Raw genomic sequence first — 19939 nt, 5'->3', positions numbered from 1 at the left:
CCTTATTTTCCTTCCCACGCCTTCTGCTGCTGTTGCTCCTATTGCTGCTGCTGCTGCCCGCAGCAGCAGCAAGTTAGGGTTTAGCTGCACAGGCTCATCCTCCCTACCTGATAGGTAAGACAGCCCATTTCTACTACTGAAATATATTTATTTATTCAAAATTTAACGCCAAAACGCGCTGCATAGCGCTCAGCCTAAGCCCCGGCTGCAACTGCTGCCGCTGCTGCTGCTGCTGCTGAGGCCCAGCGGTGCTGCGGCAGCTAACTGGCCCTTAGACCGCTGCAAATCTGCAGCACTTATCATATAAGCATCTTTTGTTTATATCTTCTTTTTAACTTCTTTCTTTTGTTCTATACACACAAGAAGAATACAAACGCCACAGCTGCAGCAAACAGCAGCAGCAGCAGCAACAAGAGCCAGCGAGGTATCGACACTTCGGGCCGCAGCAGGGACTGCGCAGTGTACAGACACCTGCGACTGCAGCGGCTGCTCCAGGACGCAAATAATCCACAAAGCAGCAGCAGCAGCAGCAGCAACAAGCAGCAACAGCCACACAACAAGGACAGCAGCACCGCAGCAGCTGCAGCCTCTCAATGGCACCGCTGCTCCCCGCAGCAGCAGCTGCTGCAGCAACGGTTCTTCGTCGTGGGGCCGCGCGCCTTGCTGCAGCACATGGAGGGGGACCCCTGCGCCTGCTCCCATCCTCATATTTCCAGCAGCAGCAGCAACAGCAGCAGCAGCAGCAGCGACCCTTCAGTAGCGTGCGTGGGCGCTTCAGCCGCGACAGCAGCAGCAGCAGCAGCATGTGGAAAACTGTCTTTGGGTCTGTTGGAGGGGCTGCTGTGGGGCTGCTTGCCGGTTGGAAGGCGCATGCAGCTACTGCAGCAGCAGCAGAAGACTTCGGCGCTGCAGCTGCTGTGCGCCTCTGCCCTGCAAAGGCCTGTACTACTACAAGCAGCAGCAGCAGCAGCAGCAGCAGCAGAGAGATGCCTGAAGGGAATCTACAGATATTTAAGCCCCCTCAAGTTCAGGGTAAGACTGCTGCAGCCGGAACGGTCTTGCTGCTGCTGCTGCAGGTCCATTTGCTGCAGTTGCTGCGCTAGGAGCTAGAGCTGCTCTTTAGCTGCTGCAGTTGCTGCTGCTGTCTCTGCTTTTGCTGCTGCAGCTTGGCAGGAATTCTTGAGGACTCGCGAAGGCTTCGTCTCGTTGCAGATCCTTGCCCAACCCCCCGCAGACCACCGAACTGCTGCTGCTGCTGCTGCTGCTGTTCCTGCTGCAGCAGAGTTTGGCGAGCAACTAGGCACAATCTTGTTAATCGAAAGGCAAGTGCCGCTGCTGTCTCCCCTGCTGCTACTGTTGCTGCTGCTGCTGTTGCTGTGTGCCTGTGAGTGCCTACGTGTTCTTGTTGCAGTTGCTATATCGCTGCGCTGCAGCAGCAGCACGACTAGCTGTAGCAGCACCGCAGTTTTAAGGCTGCTTTGTCTCTTATAAACATAAACTGTCTCCTTTCCGTTTGCTGCAGATGGAAGGACCAGGCAGCACTTCAGGCTGCGGAGGCGGAGGCCCACAACCGCGTTGCGCAGCTGTCACTGCAGCAGCAGCAGCAGCAAGAGCAGCAGGGGCAACAGCAGCCGCTGCCCAAGCAGCAGCAGCAGGTGCAGCTACTTGCCGATGCCTTAACGTGGCCCTCAAGAGCCTATATGATGGATTCCAGGGCTGCAGCGCCTCTGTGGCTGGCCCTGCGCTGAGCTAGCTAGCTGCATGGTTAGCTAGCTGTGTGGATAGCTAGCTGTGTGGCTAGCTAGCTATATGGCTAGCTAGCTGTATGGTTAGCTAGCCGTAAGGATAGCTCGCTGTATGGCCAGCTAGCTACATGGCTAGCTAGCTGAATCGCTAGCTAGCTGCATGGCTAGCTAGCTGTACGGATAGATAGCTTGATGGATAGCTAGCTGTATGGATAACTAGATGTATGGCTAGCTAGCTATATGGCTAGCTAGCCACACAGCTAGCGCTCTTCGTGTACAGGGGAACTGGCGGCCCTCCCGTTCGTCGGCTAGTTAGGTAGCCGCCTCCTAGTGAGTAGCTAGCTAGCTAGCTAGCTAGCTGGATAGATAGCTGGCTGGCTAGCGAGGGCGTTAAGAGGCCCCGCTGAGGAGGCTCTTAATGATGCTGTCTTTAGCTTGGCTTATGGCCTGCAGAGGAAGGCAGAAAGAAGAGACAGTTAGAGGTGTACGTACAGCTGAGCTCCGCCGGCAGTCTCTCGAGCTAATTGCTTTTATGCACTCAAACTTTAAGCATTTGCAATGGCTGGAGACGCTTAAAGAGAGACACAAAAAGAAACAAAGAAGGGAGACAAAGCAGAAGAAAAACAGACGGAGACAGACAAATGCAGACAGAAAGGAGACAGGTAAAGAGACACTTAGACTGAAGCATAAAGCAGACAAATAAATAGACAGAGACAGACAGACAAAACCATAAAGAAGAGATATAGACGAAGACAGAGACAGACGGACGAAGGCATAAAGGAGACAAATAAATAGATACGGAGACAGATAGAGAAAGTCAGCAAGAAGACAGAAGGAGAGACAGATAGAAGCACAAGAACAAACAGCAGATAAATAAAGAGACAGACACACAGCAGCCAGCAGGGAGACAACAGCTAAACAGAAACGAAGACAGCACAACGGAGACAGCAGCAGAGAGGAGACAAAAGGCATTAAGAACAAGAAGAGGCAGTTGGCTAGCGAGGAGACAGTAAGAGAGACAGAAAAATAACAAACAAGATCTAGCCCTCGTCCCTACTTGGTTTAAAGAAGCTGTCTCCTGAGACCCCTGACTGTCTCCTTGCACATTTATGCGAGCCAGGATTGCTGCGGGGTTGGTCTCCAGCAGCAAACTGAAACAGCAAACACCACAACCTGCTGCTGCTGCTGCTATTCTTCCTGCTGCTGCTGCTGCTGCCGAGCAGTACTGGTAGCCACCCCACAAGGAGACAAACATCGATATGCAGACGAAGACACAGACACAATACTAAAACAAAAATATATTGCTATTTATATACACCATAATTACTTTTGTCTTTTAATGAAAAGAAGCAGCAAACAACAAGACATAAAGACGCAAACAACAAGACATAAAACAAACAACAAGACATAAAACAAACAACAAGACATAAAACAAACAACAAAAAATAAAAAAGACAAAGACATAACTTACCCCTGATTGGCGACTTCATCGAGCGCCAATAAAACTGAGTCCATGTTGTCTAACAAAGCTTGCCGGCTTATAGTCCCGCTGCAGCAGCAGCAGCAGCAACAGCAGCAGATAGACACAAACACCTGCTAGGGAGTAGCAGCAGTCGCTGGGTGAATGAATGCCCAGCCGTCACTAGGCAGCAGCAGCAGCAGCAGCAGCAGCACGAAAGACCCGCATGCAGCAGCAGCAACTGTTGCCGCTGCAGCAACTAGCAGCTACCAACGTCATCATCATCATCACCAGCAGCAGCAGCAGCAGCAGCAGTGGGTAGTACCTGCAGATGGTGGTGAAGACGGAGCGCAGTGTCTCGACAACTTCCAGCAGCAGCAACTCGTTTGCTGATGCCTCCGGGGAAACAGCAAAAATGCAGACGTCTCCTACTCCCAACCCCACAGCCACTTCTCCTTCTACCTGCAACGCCTCAGCTGCAGCAGCAGCAGCAGCAACAACAACAGCAGCAGAAGCAGATGCAGATGCAGCACCAACACCACCAGACGTCGAACAGCAGTCACCGAGCAAGATGGATCGGCAGCACGAGCATCAGCAGCAGCAGCACGAGAAGTAGCAGCAAGAGCAGCAGCAGCAAGAGCAGCAACATGAAGATTACCTTCTGTTCTAGTTTTAATCTTCATAAACCCCTGATGCAGAAGGCTCTCTAACTTTCTCTGCGATTCGAAGGTGCGGTACAAAGGCGGAGGCCCCAAGGGAGGCGGAGGCCTTGTAGGAAATTGCGAGCAAATCCTCTCTCCAGATGCATCCAGCACCGCCAAACAAGTCAAACGCAGTGGTGTATCCATCTTGCTGCTGCTGCTGCTGCTGCTGCTGCTGCTGCGGCTGTTGCGGGTGCTGCGGCTGTCTCTGTTGCGCTTCGGTGAGGTAAGGTGTCTCGTGCTGCTGATACTTTGACAGGGAACAGAAGCTGATGCAGAGATCGCGTAGAGAACCTCTGCACAGCAGCAAGCTCAGTGCTGCTGCTGCTGCTCCTACAGTTGTTGTTGTTGCTGCTCTAGCTGCTAGGCTGCAGCTACAAGCCACCTCAACGAACTCCGCGGCACCAAGCGCTGCTGCTGCTACGAGTTTGTTGCTGCTTTCCCTGCACCTCCCCTTAATAGCGATGCCACAGGGCAACGAGGCAGTGCCTAGCGGGCGCTAGCCTGCAGCAGCAGCAGCAGCAGCAGCAGCAGCAGCGCGGAGAGGCTCCTCCTGGAGGTTAACGCAAATTAAACGTCTGCTGCAGCTCGCTTGCGGCCAAAAGCTGCTTCACAGATGGAAAGGCTGCAACAGCAGCAGCAGCAGCAACAGCAGCACAAAAGCGCATGCAGCATGCAGTTGAGAGGTATAGAGGAGTTCAGTGTATGTACGCTGCAGCGTTCAATATAAACAGCAGCAACAATTATAGTTTCCTTGAAGAAAATATATATTTCTGAGCAGCAGCAGCAGCAACAGCAGCAGCAGCAGCGCAGCTGCTGCCCCTGCCGCCGACTCTAACAAGCATGCGCGGCAGGACAAGAGCGGTGCTACTGCTGCTGCTGCTGCTGCTGCTGCTGTTGCTGCTGCTCCCGCTGCTGCTGCTGCCCTTGCGGCGCAGTTTACCGTTGTTAAAGACTGTCTTTTTGCCGAAGTTTTGACCAAATCTAAAGGGAAGTTCCCTGTCGTTTTATTCCTTCGAGTAGTTAAGAGGAAGAGCAGTAGGAGGAGCAGCAGGAGGCGCAGCAAGGGCAGCAGCAGCAGCGGCAGCAGCAGCAGCCGAATCTCCTCCTCAGACGCACAGCGGTATTTGCTGTTCCCAAGCAGCAGGTTGCAGTAGATTGTGGAATCTCTGGTTGTGTGTCTTTTGCTGCATCTCTTCTTGCGCATTCTCGTGCAGCAGCAGCAGCAGAGGCAGCAGCAGCCAGAGCAGGAGCAGCAGCGGGGACCACCGCAACAGAACCTTACCCGCAGACTATCAGCAAGCCCAGCAACAAGCCCAACAGCAAGCCCAGCAGCAGCAGCAGCAGCAGCAGCAATGGTTGCACTGCAGCGGCAAGTTGTGCTCGTAGGAGCGGGGCAGGCACACCTTGATGTGCTGCGGCTGTGGGGTCTGCGGCGGCGGCGCGAAGCAGCAGCAAACAAGGCAACAGCAGCAGCAGCACCTGCTGCTGCTACAACGGACAAGACTGCAGCAGCAGTGCTGCGCTCCATACTCGCCAAAGATGCTGCTGCTGCTGCTTCTCCACCTGCAGATGACAGCAGCAGCAGCAGCACGCCTGCTGAGCTACCCGTCTCGGCTGTCTCTCTGCTGCTGGTAACAGAAACCACAGAAGTCCTCTACAGTGCTATGGTCCCAGGTCAGCCGCTGTTGCTGCTGCAACGCCTTCTGCTGTTGCTGCTGCTGTTGTTGCTGCTGTTGCTGCAAGCCCTGCTGCTACTCCTACTGCAAGCCCTGCTGTTGCTGCTACTGGAAGCCCTGCTGCTGCTGCTGCTGCTGCAAGCCCTGCTGCTGCGGGGGTCTAGCTACCCGCAGTTAGTCGAGTTCCCACTGAAGCAGCAGTTACAACGCTGCTGCCAAGCGTGCTGCTGCTGTTGCTGCTGCTGCTGCTGCTGGATAGCTTTGTACATCCTGTATATTTATTTGTTGTTGATTTGCCTGTCTGTTTGGTTTATTATTATTTATTTGTTTATTTGTTTATTTCTCCCGTTGTTTATTTGTTCATTTATTTTTATTACTTTTTTTATTTGCTGCTTTTCTCGTTTATTTATTTATTTTTATTTATTTTTATTTATTTTTTATTGTAATTTCTTCATTTCATTGTTTTTGTTTATAATATTAAATATTTATCTATACATTCCTTTCATTGTTTATATGTTTATCATATTAAATAAACAAACAAACAAGTTAATGAACAACTGAATAAACAACTAAATAAATAAATAAATAAATAAATAAGTAAATGTTTATTTGTTTATTTGTTTATTTGTTCAGGATATATAACTGGAGAGTTTGCACTGAAGGAGATGACTGTTGATTTGCTGCCGCTCTGCGCCTTTGCTGGGGCTTCACTCATAACAGCAAGGGCTGTGGGGTTGCTGCCGCAGCAGCAGCTGCTGCTGCTCGATGGCAGCAGGCCGCCTTTAAGGTGCTGCTCCTGCTGCTGCTTCATGCTGCTGCTTCTTGCTGTTGTTCGTGCTGCTGCTCCGTCGCAGCAGACCTCTCCTTGGAGGTGCTGCTTCTCTTGGGGTTTTGTTTGTGCTGCTGCTGCTGCTGCAGCTCTTTCTGTTGCCGCTGCTGCTTGATGCTCGCACGACTCCTTTGAGGTGCTGCTGCTGTTGCACGCTTGCTGCTGCTGCTGCTGCTGGTTTGTTGCTGCAGGTTCGATGTCCTCTCTATTGATACGGGCAGCAAACCTGAGGCCTCCCTCATCCCCGGCAGCATGCGGCCGCTCCTCTCGCGCAGCAACACCTTCGTAAACAAGGGTAAGCCGCTGCTGCTGCTGCTGCTGCTGCCCTGTTGCTGCTGCGCATCTGCTGCTGGGCTGCTGCTGCTGCTGCGGCTACGTCGCAACTGCACCTGCCGCGGATGCTCTTCCAGCTACTGCTGCTGCTGCTGCTGCAGAGTTTAGGGGGCACGGCAAGGGTGGGGTGCTGTCGGTTGTTTGTTGCTGCTGCAGGATCTTTGGATGGAGACACTTCAACTGCTGAGCCGGAGACAGGGTCCTTGACGTCTCCAGCAGCAGAAGATGCGCAGCGGGAGACGCAGCTGTCTCCGTGTGGCTGCCCCGCGTCTGGCAGCAGCAGCAGCAGCAGCAGCAGGTATTGCTGCTGCTGTGTTTGCCCCAAACGGCCCATCCAGGGGGTTGTATCTCGCTGGCTGCTGCTGCAGCACCAGCTGCAGCAAGCCTGGCAGCAGGCGTTGGAGAGTAGCACGTCTGCCGGTGGTGGCGCGTCTGCTGCTGCTGCTGCTGCTGACGGTGAGGGTGTAGCCCGGAGAGACAGCAGCACGAGCGCCAGCAGCAGCAACTGCAAAGCGGAAGCAGTTGCTGTCTTCCGAGTGCTGGTAATAGGGGGAGGTGCTGTGGGGGTGGAGATGGCCCTTGTGCTGCAGTACGCCGTGCAGCAGCTGCTGCGCTCGTTAGAGAAACAGCAGCAGCAGCAGCAGCAGCAGCAGGTTAATTCGTCTCCGAAGCGGGAGACTGCAGCAGAATGCAAAGGGTCGCCTTTAAAGGTTGAAGTTATACTCGCAACTAGCGGCCCAGAAATACTCACGGGATACTCCAAACGAGCGCAGGTCCGCTGTTGCTGCTGCTGCTGTTGCTGCTGTTGCTGCTGTTGCTGCTGCTGCTGTTGCTGCAGCTGCACCAAGAAAAGGGTCTGACTCCTTTTCTTTTGTCTGCCCGTTGGTGTTTGCGGCTGTGTCTGCATTGCTGATATTTGATGGTGGTGGGCTCTTCTGGTTGCTGGACCGTGTCGCTGCTGTTGTTGCTGTTGCTGTTGCTGCTGCTGCTGCTGCTGCTGCAGACAACGCTTCGCAAGCTGCTAGCATCACGTGGGGTGTCTGTAAGCACAAACTGTTTGGTGGAGAGACTGGAGGAGACAGCAGGAGGGAGAGCTGTTGCCGTTACGAAGGGCACACAGCTGCAGTCTCTTATTGACTTTGCCTTCTGCTGCACCAGCGATAGACCTCAAGACTGGATACAGTGCGCTCACCCCACACTGCAGCAAACCCCTGCATGCACCAACGCATGCAGTGCTGCATGCGTTGGTGCATGCGGCGGCACCAACAAGCCATACACACCCCCTCCTTCATCAACCGCTGCTGCTGCTGTGCTGCTGCTTTTGTTATTGCTTTAGCTGTGCATGCCCCACACGCTGCTGCTGCTAATGCTGTTGCCAGTCCCTCCCCTGCTGCTGCTGCTGCGGATTCATCACTTGCTGCTGCTGCTGTTGCTGCTGCTGCTGCTGCTGCAGGTCAACGCGATTGCCTTTGGATGAGAACGGCTTTCTGCGGGTATTGCCGACGTTGCAGTGCGTCGACTTTCCCCACATCTTTGCTGCAGGTAATACCCCAAACAGCTGCTGCTGCAGCTGCTGCTGTTGCTGCTGCTGCAGCAACTGCTGCTGCTGCTGAGGGTATTGCTGATGCTGGTGTTGCTGTTCCTGTTGATTGCTTTTTGTGATGCTGCGGCTGGCGTTTGTGCTGCCACTAGTGCTGCACTGCTGTGCATCGTGTGCTGCTACTGCTGCTGCTTTTGCTGCTGCTGCAACAGGCCACACGGCAAGCATCTTGGGCCATTCTCGTCCGAAGGCGGGGGTGTATGCAGGTGGGCCTTTCTGCAGTGCTGCTGCTGCTTGTGCTGCAGTGCTGTTGCTGCTTATTCTGCTGCTGCTGCTGTTTGTGGTGCTGCTGGTTCTGTCGTTTCAGCTTCTCTTGTTGGTGCTTTAGTTGCTGCTGCTGCTGCTGCGCTTGTGTGGTTTTCTTCTTCGATGTTTGTGTTGCGGGTTTGCTGCTCTGCTGCTGCTTGGGGCTTGGAGCCTCTTCTCGCATGCGCATGCATACTCTTGGTGCATGCATGCGCCTTTAAGGATATTTGTTTTGTTTTTTTGTTGCTTTTATTATTGATGTTATTCTTCTTATTCCTTTAATTGTTATTACTACTCTTATTCTTTTCTTTATTGTTATTATTATATGTTAATATTGTTATTATCGTTGTCTCTGTTATTATGCTTATGATTTCATCTGTTATGACTCCTAATGCCGCTCTTATTACTCTTGCCGTTGTTTAGGGTTTAGGGTTTAGGGTTTAGGGTTAATATTGCTATTGTTATTATTATTGTTGCCGTTGTTATTACAACTATTCCTCATGATTCGCGTCGTCATTGTTGCTGCTGCTGCTGCTGTTGTTGTTGCTGCTGCTGCTGCTGTTTCTTAGTGCGTGCTGCGCCTGTGATTGAGACAAACATCTGGCGTTTGCTGCGCGGAGAGGAGTTGGAGGTGTGGAAGCCTCAGAGCGCCTTCCTTTCTTTGCTTGTTACCGGCAGATCTGAGGCTGTTCTCTGCAAAGGGGGTTTTGTCTTTCAGGGTAGCTGGGTTTGGAAGCTCAAGGTCTGTTCCTGCTGCTGCTGCTGCTGCTGCTGCTGCTGCTGCTGCTGCTTGTGGTGTTGTGTTTCCCCATGCGGCGGATGTTGCGAGTGCTCATCCTGCTGTTTCTGCTGCTGTTGGTGCTGTTCTTTCTGCTGCTTCTCCCTTGCTGTTGTTGATGGTGGTAGTTTCGTCTCTTTCCCTCTGCTCGTCACGCCGTTGCTGCTGCTGCTGCTGCTGCTGCTGCTGCTGCTGCTGCGGGCGTTGCCTGGTTGCGGGGTGTCAGGTGTTTGTTTGACAATGAGGGGTTTCAGGGTAGCAGCAGGTTTATGGGTTTGGCTGCAGCAGCAGCTGTTTGTGTTGCTGTTGCAGAAGGCGATCGACTCCGCGTGGCTGTGCAGCCACAGAGATTTCAACGGGCCCTGCAACAGCAGCAGCAGCAGCAGCAACAGCAGTAGCTGCCCCCCTCGTTCTATGTCTTCTTTCTTAGGGCTTAAGGAGTTAGGGGCTGCTGCTGCTTCTGGAGCTGAAGCCCTCAGCACTTGGCTTTCTGCTACTATGGCTTCCTCTGAACCCACCCTACGCGTACCCGCAAGCGAAGTCAGACAAACTGCTGCTGCACTTGCTGCTGCTCCTGTTGCTGCTCCTGTTGCTGCTGCTGTTTGTGCGTGCATGAGTGGAGACAGCGGGTGGCTGTTGTTGGGTAGCAGCTAGCGGTGTCGGTCTAACTCGCCGTCTTCTTGCTGCTGCTGTTGCTGCTGCAGGACCTGCCGCACCCGTGCATGACTGTGTTTGCGGGGCTGCTTGCTAAAGCTGCTGCTGCTCCCCGCAGCAGCAGCTGCACCGGTGCGTCTCGCTGTGCGGGTTGTTCAAGCAAAATACCTCAGCGTGTTGTTGCTGCTGCTCTGCAGCAGCTGCGGCAGCACAACATGCAGGTGCAGCAGCTGCACGACCGGGAGGCGCAGCTGCAGCAGCAGCAGCAGTTGCTGCAGCAGCCGGTTGATGAGCAGCAAGATTGGGAGCAAGACAAACCTCTCTATACTCGCCCTGAGGTTATCTGCGGCCTTAAGACGCCTGATGATTGCTGTCTCTTCGCTCCTGTCCCCTTCAAACAATATTTAGAGACAGCAGAAAATCTGAACTCGCACCCTCTGCCACTTCTAGCTCAAAGCGTAGACTTCTACCGGTAAGAGGCCCACTTGCTGCTGCTGCTACTGCTGCTCGCTGCTGCTGCTACTGCTGCTCGCTGCTGCTGCTAATGCTTCTCTCGCTGGTGATGGTCGTGCTGCTGTTTGTTGCTGCTCTTGTGGATGCTGTTACGAAGGCAGCTGCCTCTATTTCTTCTGTCTCTGCTTGCACTGTCTCCGTCTTATCTGCCTCTCTCTTCTGCGTTTGTCTTGCTGAGTTACATCGGGCCTCTGCGGCTGCTGCAGGCTTTGTGCTTATTCGTATATCTGCATATACAATATATATATATACATATATATATATACTGTTTTGCTGTCTCTGTCTGGCTATAAGTCTACATATGAGTGTGATTGTGTATATATCTAAATCTAACTCTGAGGGTAATTTCTTTATCTCTGCAGCAAACTTCAAACCCCCTAGCTGAGGCCTAGGGGTTTAGGGTTTAGGTTTAGGGTTTAGGGTTTAGGGTTTAGGGTTTATTGTTTATGTTGAAGGTTGTTTACTGGAGATCTCTATACTATGGGCCGCGTAGCAGCAGCACACGCCCTCTCCGATCTCTATGCATGCGGCGCGGAGCCCCTCACCGCCTTAGCTGTTTTCCTTATGCAGCGGGCTCCTCCAGACCTTGTATGCTATCTGCTGCAGTTGCTGCTGCTGCCGCTGCTGCTTTCACCCCCTTGCTGCTGCTGCTCCTCCAGGAGTTGCTGGCTGAGCGGATTAGGCTGGTGGCTGTGCTGCTGCTGGTGCTGCGGGTGCTGCTGCTGCTGCTGCAGTTCACTAGTGTTGGGTTGCTGTTGCTTTGGGGATGGGAGGAGTTTACTGCGTTGGTTCTGCCGCTGCTGTTTGTGCTGCTGCAGCAAGCGAACAACCTGCTGCAGGTGCTGTGTGGGGCGAGCAGCGTGTTTGCTGCTGAGGGCTGCGAATTAAGCGGTGGCCACTCTGCTTCTGGAGACGGGCCTTCAGCAGCAGGTTTCTGTGTCACAGGCAGAATCTTCTATCCTGCTCCTCCCGCAGCAGGAGCAGCAGGAGCAGCTGCAACAGCAACAGCAGCAGGGGCAGGCGCAAGTGCGGGGAAAAAGGGAAACCAGGGCACCGAACAGCAGCAGCAGCAGCAGCAGCAGCAGCAGGTGTCCCCATGCAGACCGTTGGACCCTGATTTCTTGCTGAAGAAAGGCAGCACCGGCGTGAAGGAGGGCTGCGTGCTGCTGCTAACAAAAGGGATCGGCACGGGAGTTATTTTTGCTGCGCATGCTAAGTGCAAGGCAAAGGGAGGGTGAGGGAGCACAGATGCGCAGCTGCAGCACCTCTTGCTGCTGCTGCTGCTGCTGCTGGCGTTGTGCTGCTGCTGCTGCCTAATATTTGCTGCTGCTTCTGCCTTAGTCGTGCTGGTGCCGTTCATCCTTCCCGCTGCATGTGCTGCTGCTGCTGCTGCAGGTGGGTGGAAGCGGCGCTGCAGCAAATGCAGCAGACCAACAGAGCAGCGATGCGTGCTCTGGTTCAGCACGGGGCAACGGCCTGCACGGACGTAACAGGTGAGTAGCTGCTGCTACTGCTGCTCTCGTTGCTGCTGCTGCTGCTGCTGGTAGTTCTCATTCGCCGCCGGGGTGTGCGTGCTGACTGCATTTTTGCTGTTGCTGTTGCTGCTGTTGCTGCTGCTGCAGGTTTCGGGTTGGTGGGGCATTTGTTAGAAGTGTTAGACGCGTCTAACAGAGCCCTGGCGAAGGAGAGCCGTGGGAACGCCGTAGCAGCAGCAGCAGCAGGAGCAGCAGCAGCAGCAGCAGCAGCAGCAGGGGGGCCGCAGCTGATAGGCGCTCGGGTTTGGCTCAGTCGAATACCGCTGCTGCCAGGTGCTGCTGAGCTGACCCGCAAAGGCTTGCATGCATCTCTATTTGTAGAGAATGCTGCTGCTGCTGTGCGGCGGCTGCAAGTGTGTTCAGCTGCTGCTGCTGCAGCAGAGCCCCCTCTTGAGTCTCTTCACCTTGGCAACGTGCGCGGATTGTCTCCTGGGGAGCAGCAGCTGGGGAACGAGCGCCAGCTGCTACAGGTGCTGCAGCAGCAGCTGCGGGGCAACTGCTGCTGCAGGGCGCCGCTGAACTCAACGCAGCAGGAGGAGCAGCAGCAAGAACAGCAACAGCAGAAACCCGCCAGGGAGGAAACGGATCTGCAAAGCGGCTGCAGCAACAGCTGCAGCAGCAGCTGCGGCGAAAGGGGAGGTAGTCTCAGCTGCTGCTGCTGCAGCACTTGCCCGGACCCTTCTTTAGTCTTCCCGTTGCTGTTTGACCCCCAAACCAGCGGTGGTCTTCTTGCTGTTGTGCCTGCTGCTGCTGCTGCTTCCTGTCTTGCTGCACTGCGGCAGCATACTGCAGCAGCTGCTATCGGAGACATTATATCTCTCCCTGCTGTTGCTGCGAAGGGCAGTCTATCAAAGAGCAAACCCATACAGATACTTGCGGGCTCCACAGAAGCTACAGCAGACAAGGCCGATACATGTAGCTAGCGGCAACGGCAGCAGCAGCAGGAACAGCTGCAGCTATAGCTGCAGCAACAGCTGCAGCAGAAAATGCAGCAACAGAGCTGCTGCAGCAAAAACAAATGCAGCAGTAGTATAGCTGCAGAGCGAACTGCAGCAAAAGCAGCAGAAGAACAGCTGCAGCAAATACTGCAACAAAAGAAGAGCTGCAGCAAATGCTGCAGCAAATGAACAGCTGCAGCAAAAAGCTGCAGCAAATGAACAGCTGCAGCAAAAAGCTGCAGCAAAATTTAGGGGCGTTGACAGATATCCAGTTAGTTTGAGCGCCATGTGGCTGAAGAGATGCAAAGCTTGCTGCTGGTGCAGCAGCTGCTGCTGCAACAGCTGCTGGTGCAGCAGCTGCTGCTGCAGCACCTGCTACTCTTACAGCGTTGGATGCTGTGTTAAATAGTGGCCTGTACCTGCCTTTCTGCGGCGGTCTCTCTGCTGCTGCTGCTGCTGCTTCACGCTGCGTCCCTTCGGGGCAAGAGCAGCAGCATTGACGGCTGTGGCTGTGTGCGGGCAGCAGCAGCAGCAGCAGCAGCATCAGGAACAAGAGGCCTGTCCCGGTTTCTTTCGTTCATTGCATGCAGGCCGAAGAGTGTTTGTGTTTTGAAGCAGCATGAAGAGCTGCTACTGCTGCTGCTGCTACTGTGGGGCCGGCGGAGTTTACGTGGCCCTGTGCTACAGTGGTGGTGCAGAGTTGGGGTGTTATGTACACCTCATTGCTGAGCAGCAGAATTAAACTTGAGTTCGTTTAATTGAAAGGTCTTTTAATTTGTTGTTGCGTTTGCATGCGATGCCTATTGTCTTGTCTTTTATTATCTGTCTCCTGTCTCTGTGTGTCTCTGTCTCCTGTGTTTATTTTGCATTTGTTTGCCTTCATGTGCTGTCTCTTTCTATCTCCTTTGCCTCTGTTTGTGTGTCTCTCTCCTTCAGTGTCTGTCTCCTTGCTTATGTTTGTTGCGGTGCATGCACAATTGTCTCCTGTCTCCTCTGCTGCAGTCTCCTTTGTTTCTTCTGCCTCTTTGTCTCTTAGCAGACCCCCAATTGTTGCAGTTGTAGTAGTAGGAACAGCAGCAGCAGCAGCAGCAGCAGCATACTGATCAAGCAGCAACAGCCCTCTACTATCAAAAGGGCTTCGCTGTCTTGCATGCATGCATTTGCTGCTTGTTATGTTGCTTTCTGGGTTTAGCAGCAAAATAACAAAACTAAGTGTCTGTACTTCCCTCTCTCTTTGCTCTGCTGTCTCTAGAGATAAAAGAAAGAGACACCTTAAGGAGACACCTCAAGCAAAAGGAAGCAATACTATTCATATGTTTTATATTGCTGCTGCTGCTCTGCATGCAGCAGTGTCTGTCAATCTGCATATTACTGTCTGTCTGCCTCTTTGGGGCTTTCTCTGTATTTATTGCATGCATAAACCCTTTACGTCTCTTAAAATCAAAAGAACTAATACACGTCGAATTAAAGGGCTGCTGCCCCTCTTGTTTCTGCTGCTGCTGCTGCAGCTGGATCCTGCTGCTGATGGCTCCGGCTGCTGCTGCTGCAGCTGGATCCTGCTGCTGCTGACTCCGGCTGCTGCTGCTGCATCTAGCTCCTGCTGCTGCTCCTGCTGCTGCTGCTAGATCCTGCTCTGGCAGGACCCTGCTGCTGCTGCAGTTGCTGCTGCTGCAGCAGAAGCAGCTGCTGCTGCTGTTGCTTCTGTTGAGTGCCTTAAGCCGAAAGGATGCAGCGGCAGCAAGGGCCCCGCATGCAGAAGGGGACGTGAGGACGCCCTGAGGAGACACAGCAGCAGCACAAGCAAAACCCCAGCAGCTATTGATGCCGCCTGTTTGTGCTGCAGCAGCAGCAGCTGCTGCTGCTGCTGCTGCTCGGAGGGAGGCAGAGAGGAGACACAAGACAGCAGCTAGCAGCTAACTAAGCAGCAGCTTCATGGAAGTGTAGGGAGGAGACAGACGAATGCATAGTGCAAAGAGAAGAAAACAACGGAGACGAAGAAGAGACACTTAAAGACAGAGACAGCGAAAGGAGACAGAAAAACAGCAGCAGACAGATACAGAAAGAAAGCGACAGACGCCCGTACACCTCAATAGAGACAGACACCAGAGAAATCAAAGAAAGGAGACAGCAGAAGAGAGTAAAGAATAACACCAGCAAACACACGAAAAAGAAAGCAGCAGCAGCAGCAAGAACAAAGAAGAGACAAAAGAATAGACAAAAGAAGAGACAGATAAAAAGATATCAGAAAGACAAGAAAGACAGAAGGAGACACTAAGTAATAATAAGGAGACAGTAACAAAACAAGCGGGTAAAGAAATGAAGAAATATATAAACAATTAGAAAGACCTGGTCTCCACCATATCTCTCCTCTAGGCCCCTGTCTCTCTGAAGATAAAACTGCTGTTGAACGCATGCAAGAGAACAGAGGCAGCCAATAGACAAACAGATTATGCAACAAACTTCGAGAGAAAGGAGACCCTTCCTTCTCCTCTAAACCCTGCTCACGCATATAGACACCCAAACAAATACAAACAAAAACTAAGTAAAAACAAAGACAAAAACAAACACAGAGATGAAGACATAAATGTACATATATATATATATATATATATATATATATCCGTATATATGTCTCTATATAGATATATATATAGGGAGAGAGATATAGAGAGAGAGAGACTGAGACAGAAAGACAGACAGATAGAGACAGAGGCGCACACAGAGACAGAGAGAAGAGGCACATAAAGAGAGACAGAGAGAAGAAACGCATACAGAGAGAGACAGACCAAATGAAGAGACAGAGATAGATAGAGACAGGCAGACTAACAGATAGAGAAACAGATAACAGACAGAGAGAAGAGACAAACAGAGACAGAGCAGCGCCCGCCTTCGATAAGGGCCTCAAAAATCTATACCCTAATCCCTAACCCTTAATTCTAATCCCTAAACCCTAAACCCTAAACCCTAAACCCGAACCCACGCCCTTGAGCTTCCTCCAGCTAAACCCTAAACCCTCACCCCTAGGCCCTAAAACCTAGTCCCTAAACCCTAAACCCTAAACCCTACGCTGAGGCTTACAGCCCTCTGAGTATAAATGCCTTACTTTAAGGTAAGAGATCCTCCTCCAAGCAAGCTGCTCCCAGGTTGTAAGGTTAAGAGACATCAGCAGCAAATGATATGCAGCAAGACACCCGACGAGTGCAGACAAACCTAACAAGAAAAAAAACAAACTCAGTACTAATAAAGACAGCACACCACCCCTGCAACGCACACACACATGCTGCACCAAACAATGATGAAATAACTGCTGCTGCAGCTGCTGCTGCAGATACTGCTGCAGCTATTGCTACAGCTGCTGCTCCAGCTATTGCTACAACTGCCGCTGCATCTACTGCTGCAGCTGCTGCTGCAGCTACTGCTGCACCTGCTGGTGTAGCAAATGCAGCAACTGTTTAAGTAGCACCTATTGCTGCAGTGGCAGCAACAGCTGCAGTAGCAGCAACTCCATGGCGCTCTAACAACAATGCAGCAGCTTATACCCTAGCACCAGCAGTCCTGCTGAGAACCCTCTCACCAGCAGCAGCAGCAGCAGCAGTAGCAGCAGCAGCAACAGCATATCCAGCAGCAGCCGTTTCACCGCACCACTCGGCCTTAACTTGAATAGGCAGCAGCAGCAGCCTGACACACTGAGCTGTACATACACCAGCCTCCAACACCTGCAGCAGCAGATACAACATGAAGTGTGGGCGGCTCTTCTCTCCCACGCAGCTTCCTGCAGCAGCAGCAGCAACAGCAGCAGCAGCAGCAAAACGCCAGAATATACGCGCCTGACCCTAGTCTCCCGCTAACACTGAGCAGCAAACGCAACAGCCTCGGGAGCAGCAACAGCAGCAGCACCAGCAGCCGCAAATGCAGCAGAAGCAGCAGCTGCAAATCTAGCATCAGCAGACGCAGAAGGGGAAGCAGCAGGAGAAGCAGCAGCAGCAAGAGCACCAAGAGCAGCAGCATCAGCAGCAGCAGCAGCAGCAGCCTACCTATCCAAGGGCAGTGGTGATCATGGGTGCGGATGCAGACACCGCAGTCTGCGCAGTGCTTCGTCCTCAGCGGCTGCAGCAAAGGACAATTGCAGGTGAGCATACATTGCTGCTACTGCTTTTGATGCTGTTGCTGCTGCTGCTGCTGCTGGTGCTGCTACTGGTGCTGTTGCTGCTGCTGTTGCTGCTGCTGGTGTTGTACTGCTGCTGCTGCTGCTACTGCTGCAGCTGCGCACCTGATACATGCAGCACCGCTCGCAAAACCGCAGCCTCACGCCGTACTGCCACAACTGTCTCCTCCTCACGGTGAAGGGGACAGCAGCACTTGCTGCTGCTGCTGTCGTTGCTGTTGTTGCTTCTGTTGCTAAAGGTGCCGCTGCGGGTGATATCTGCACAATAGAAGACGCTGGAGGCAGCACCTGGCTCAGCTCCACCAGCTCCTGCTCCTTCTGCTGCTGCTGCTGCAGCTGTTGCCGTGCTGCTGCTGTTGCTGCTGCTGCATCGCTTGAACTTGCTGCCGTTGCTGTTGCTGTTGTTGCTGCAGTTGCTGCAGCTGTCGCTGCTGCTGTTGCAGTTGTGACTGCTTCACTCGCATCCTGCGCACTCACTGGCAGCCCCACGATCTGCGCTGCAGCTGCTGCTCCTGCTGCTGCTGCTGCTTGTCGCTGGCGTTTTTCTTGTTCCCTAAGTTTCTTTCGAGCCTTCATCTGCGCCACGTCTGCTGCTGCTGCTGCTGCAGCGGCAGCAGCAGCAGCGGCTGCTGCTGCCGCGGGTTGCTTCACGCGGAGAGCGCTGCTTCCGGCTGCAGCAGAACCTCTGCGAGCGCTGGGGCTGCTGGTTCTGCTGCTGCTGCTGCTGTCTGTGTAGTTGTCTCCAATGCTGCTCCCTCTGCTGCTGCTGTTGCTGCTGTGCGCAGCAGGGTGTCTTGTGAAGGGAGGCCGGTAGCTCCGCCTGCTTCGGTGTCTGCTGCTGCTGCTGCTGTCAAAGTGCAGCACTTTGTTGCAGCTTATGTACACCTGCCGCAGAGACGCTGGCTGGGGCCCCGCTTCAGCCCAAGTGTCTCCAGGCATACCGCACAGGGAAGCAGCAAGGGGAAGGTGCTGCTGCTGCTCGCGCTCTTCCTGCTGCTGCTCACAGAGCTGCTGCTGCTGCTGCTGCTGCACCTGCATCGGAATGAGCTCCATATTAGCATGCCCTCCTGAGGCTGCGCCCCGAGAAACGACAGGTAGGGGGAGGTTAAGCTGCTGCTCCCACTGCCTCTGCTGCTGCACTTGCTGCTGCTGCTGCAGTTCCTGCTGTTGCTGCTGCTGTTGCTGTTGCTGCTGCTGCTGCTGCGGCATCAAGGAGATCTCAGTGGTGAAACCATCAATGTCTTCTTCGCTTGAGCTGCGTGGCAGCATGGCGCTGACCGGCTGCTCCCTTGTGAAGAGACGGGGCTGTTGCTGCAAGTCGTGCTGCTGCTGCTGCTGCTCCTCCTCCTCTTGCTGCTGTTCCTGCTGCTGCAGCTCCTGCTGGTGTTTCTGCTGCTGCGTCTGCGCATCACGCGCATAGCCAAAGGTCGGGGTATTCCAAGACGCTGCTGCAGCTACTGGGATGCGTATGCTGTTGCTGCGGTTGCTGCTGCTGCTGCCCCTGTTGTTGTTTCTGCTGTGGTGCTTCTCGTATGCATCGCTGTTGCTGCTCCTGCTGCTGCTGCTGCACTCAAGGGGGCCAGTGTGCGCCTGTTCCGCACAAAAGCGATCCAGGCTATCGTTGCTGCCGCTGTTGCGGCTGCTGCTGCTGTTGCTGCTGCTGCGGTGACTGCTGCGAGCAGCAGCTGAACGTGCAGCAACTGCGTGTGTGCTTCTGGGCGGGCTCAACGGTGACAAGTCATTGCGGGTGTTGCTGCTGCTGTTGCTGCTGTTTCGCCTTCTCCTGTCATCGCCACTGCTGCTGCTGCTGCTGCTGCTGCTGCTGCTGCTAAGGTTGCTGCTGCGAAGCGCATGCGGGGCTTCATACTCCCTTCTGTCTCTCCTCAAGAAGCGGGTGAGGCCCTTACCACGAGATGGGCGCCTCCACCGCTGCTGCTGCCTTCCCCGTGCTGCTGCTGCTGCTGCTGCCTTTGCTGCTGGTACTGCCTCCCCTCCGATGTAATAACAGACCTCCCCCGTGCTGTAGTTGCTGCTGCTGCTCTCCCAGCTTTCGTCTGCTGCTGCCTCCAAGCTCCGCCGTCGGTTGCTGCCGGTGTTGCTGCTGCTCCGGCGCTTCAGCAGCTGCTGCTGCTCAGGCGGCAGCAGCAAAGAGGGGCAGTACCGCAGCACCCCACTGCAGCAGCAACCGCACAGCAGCAGCACCAGCAGCAGCATCAGCAGCAACAGCAAAATTAGCACGAGCAGCAGCAGCCATTCACTAATTTCGAGCTCTCCATCGTGCAGCAAAGAAGAAGCAGCAGCTACTGAGCCTGCAGCAGCACAAACAGGGCACCACTAGGAACAGCAGCAGCAGCAGCAGCAGCAGCTTACGGATCGGTCCTTGCAGCAATGAAGTAGGCGATAACAGTAGCAGCAGCAACAGTCCAAGTTGCTGCTCCTCCAATATCTAGGGGAGAAAATATAGCGGGGTGTACAGAACAGAGAGCCCCCAAGACAGCGCAGCGCAGCAGCAGCAGCAGCAACCCCACGAAGAGAGCAGCAGGGGGCCCCTCAGAGTCATCTTCATCAAACCTACTTGCATGCAACGCAGCCCGAGACGAGGAGAGCTCAAAAGCTGCCTCACGCCGCTCTGCTGCTGCTGCTGCGGCGGCTGCTGCTGCTGCTGCTGCTGGGCCTGCTGCTAATGCAGCGGGAGTGGGGTCTAAGTGCGGCCTCAGACGGGACCTCGAGGAGACAGGCGCAGCAGGCACGGAGGCCATGGCCA

The 19939-nt window shown here is 53.9% G+C and overlaps 4 protein-coding genes across 4 annotated transcripts; 3 read left to right on the top strand and 1 right to left on the bottom strand.

Annotated features, from left to right (window-relative positions):
• Positions 1 to 593: 593 nt before the first annotated feature.
• EAH_00017110 (hypothetical protein, conserved) lies at positions 594 to 1748 on the top strand (the record flags this gene model as incomplete). Its single annotated transcript, XM_013397716.1, has 3 exons — positions 594 to 1032; positions 1166 to 1310; positions 1523 to 1748. The coding sequence occupies 3 exons, from the start codon at positions 594 to 596 to the stop codon at positions 1746 to 1748; spliced, it is 810 nt and encodes a 269-aa protein (XP_013253170.1).
• A 1787-nt stretch (positions 1749 to 3535) lies between these two features.
• Positions 3536 to 3820, top strand: EAH_00017100 (hypothetical protein; the record flags this gene model as incomplete). The annotated part of the gene is made up of 1 exon (XM_013397715.1): positions 3536 to 3820. The coding sequence occupies one exon, from the start codon at positions 3536 to 3538 to the stop codon at positions 3818 to 3820; it is 285 nt and encodes a 94-aa protein (XP_013253169.1).
• Positions 3821 to 4521: 701 nt separating this feature from the next.
• On the top strand, positions 4522 to 12995 carry EAH_00017090 (selenophosphate synthetase, putative; the record flags this gene model as incomplete). Its single annotated transcript, XM_013397714.1, has 14 exons — positions 4522 to 4608; positions 5123 to 5582; positions 6218 to 6371; positions 6605 to 6708; positions 6903 to 7519; positions 7750 to 7928; positions 8200 to 8288; positions 9162 to 9311; positions 9597 to 9910; positions 10075 to 10496; positions 10993 to 11125; positions 11356 to 11771; positions 11933 to 12030; positions 12160 to 12995. The coding sequence occupies 14 exons, from the start codon at positions 4522 to 4524 to the stop codon at positions 12993 to 12995; spliced, it is 4059 nt and encodes a 1352-aa protein (XP_013253168.1).
• Positions 12996 to 17064: 4069 nt separating this feature from the next.
• EAH_00017080 (zinc finger DHHC domain-containing protein, putative) lies at positions 17065 to 19934 on the bottom strand (the record flags this gene model as incomplete). Its single annotated transcript, XM_013397713.1, has 2 exons — positions 17065 to 19348; positions 19546 to 19934. The coding sequence occupies 2 exons, from the start codon at positions 19932 to 19934 to the stop codon at positions 17065 to 17067; spliced, it is 2673 nt and encodes an 890-aa protein (XP_013253167.1).
• Positions 19935 to 19939: the final 5 nt, after the last annotated feature.

This window comes from Eimeria acervulina, genomic scaffold (genome assembly GCF_000499425.1).
Source record: "Eimeria acervulina Houghton genomic scaffold, Eah_scaff108, whole genome shotgun sequence".
Lineage (NCBI taxonomy): Eukaryota > Apicomplexa > Conoidasida > Eucoccidiorida > Eimeriidae > Eimeria > Eimeria acervulina.
Note: the sequence above shows the minus strand (reverse complement) of the source record. Positions and strands in the feature narration are given on the sequence as shown.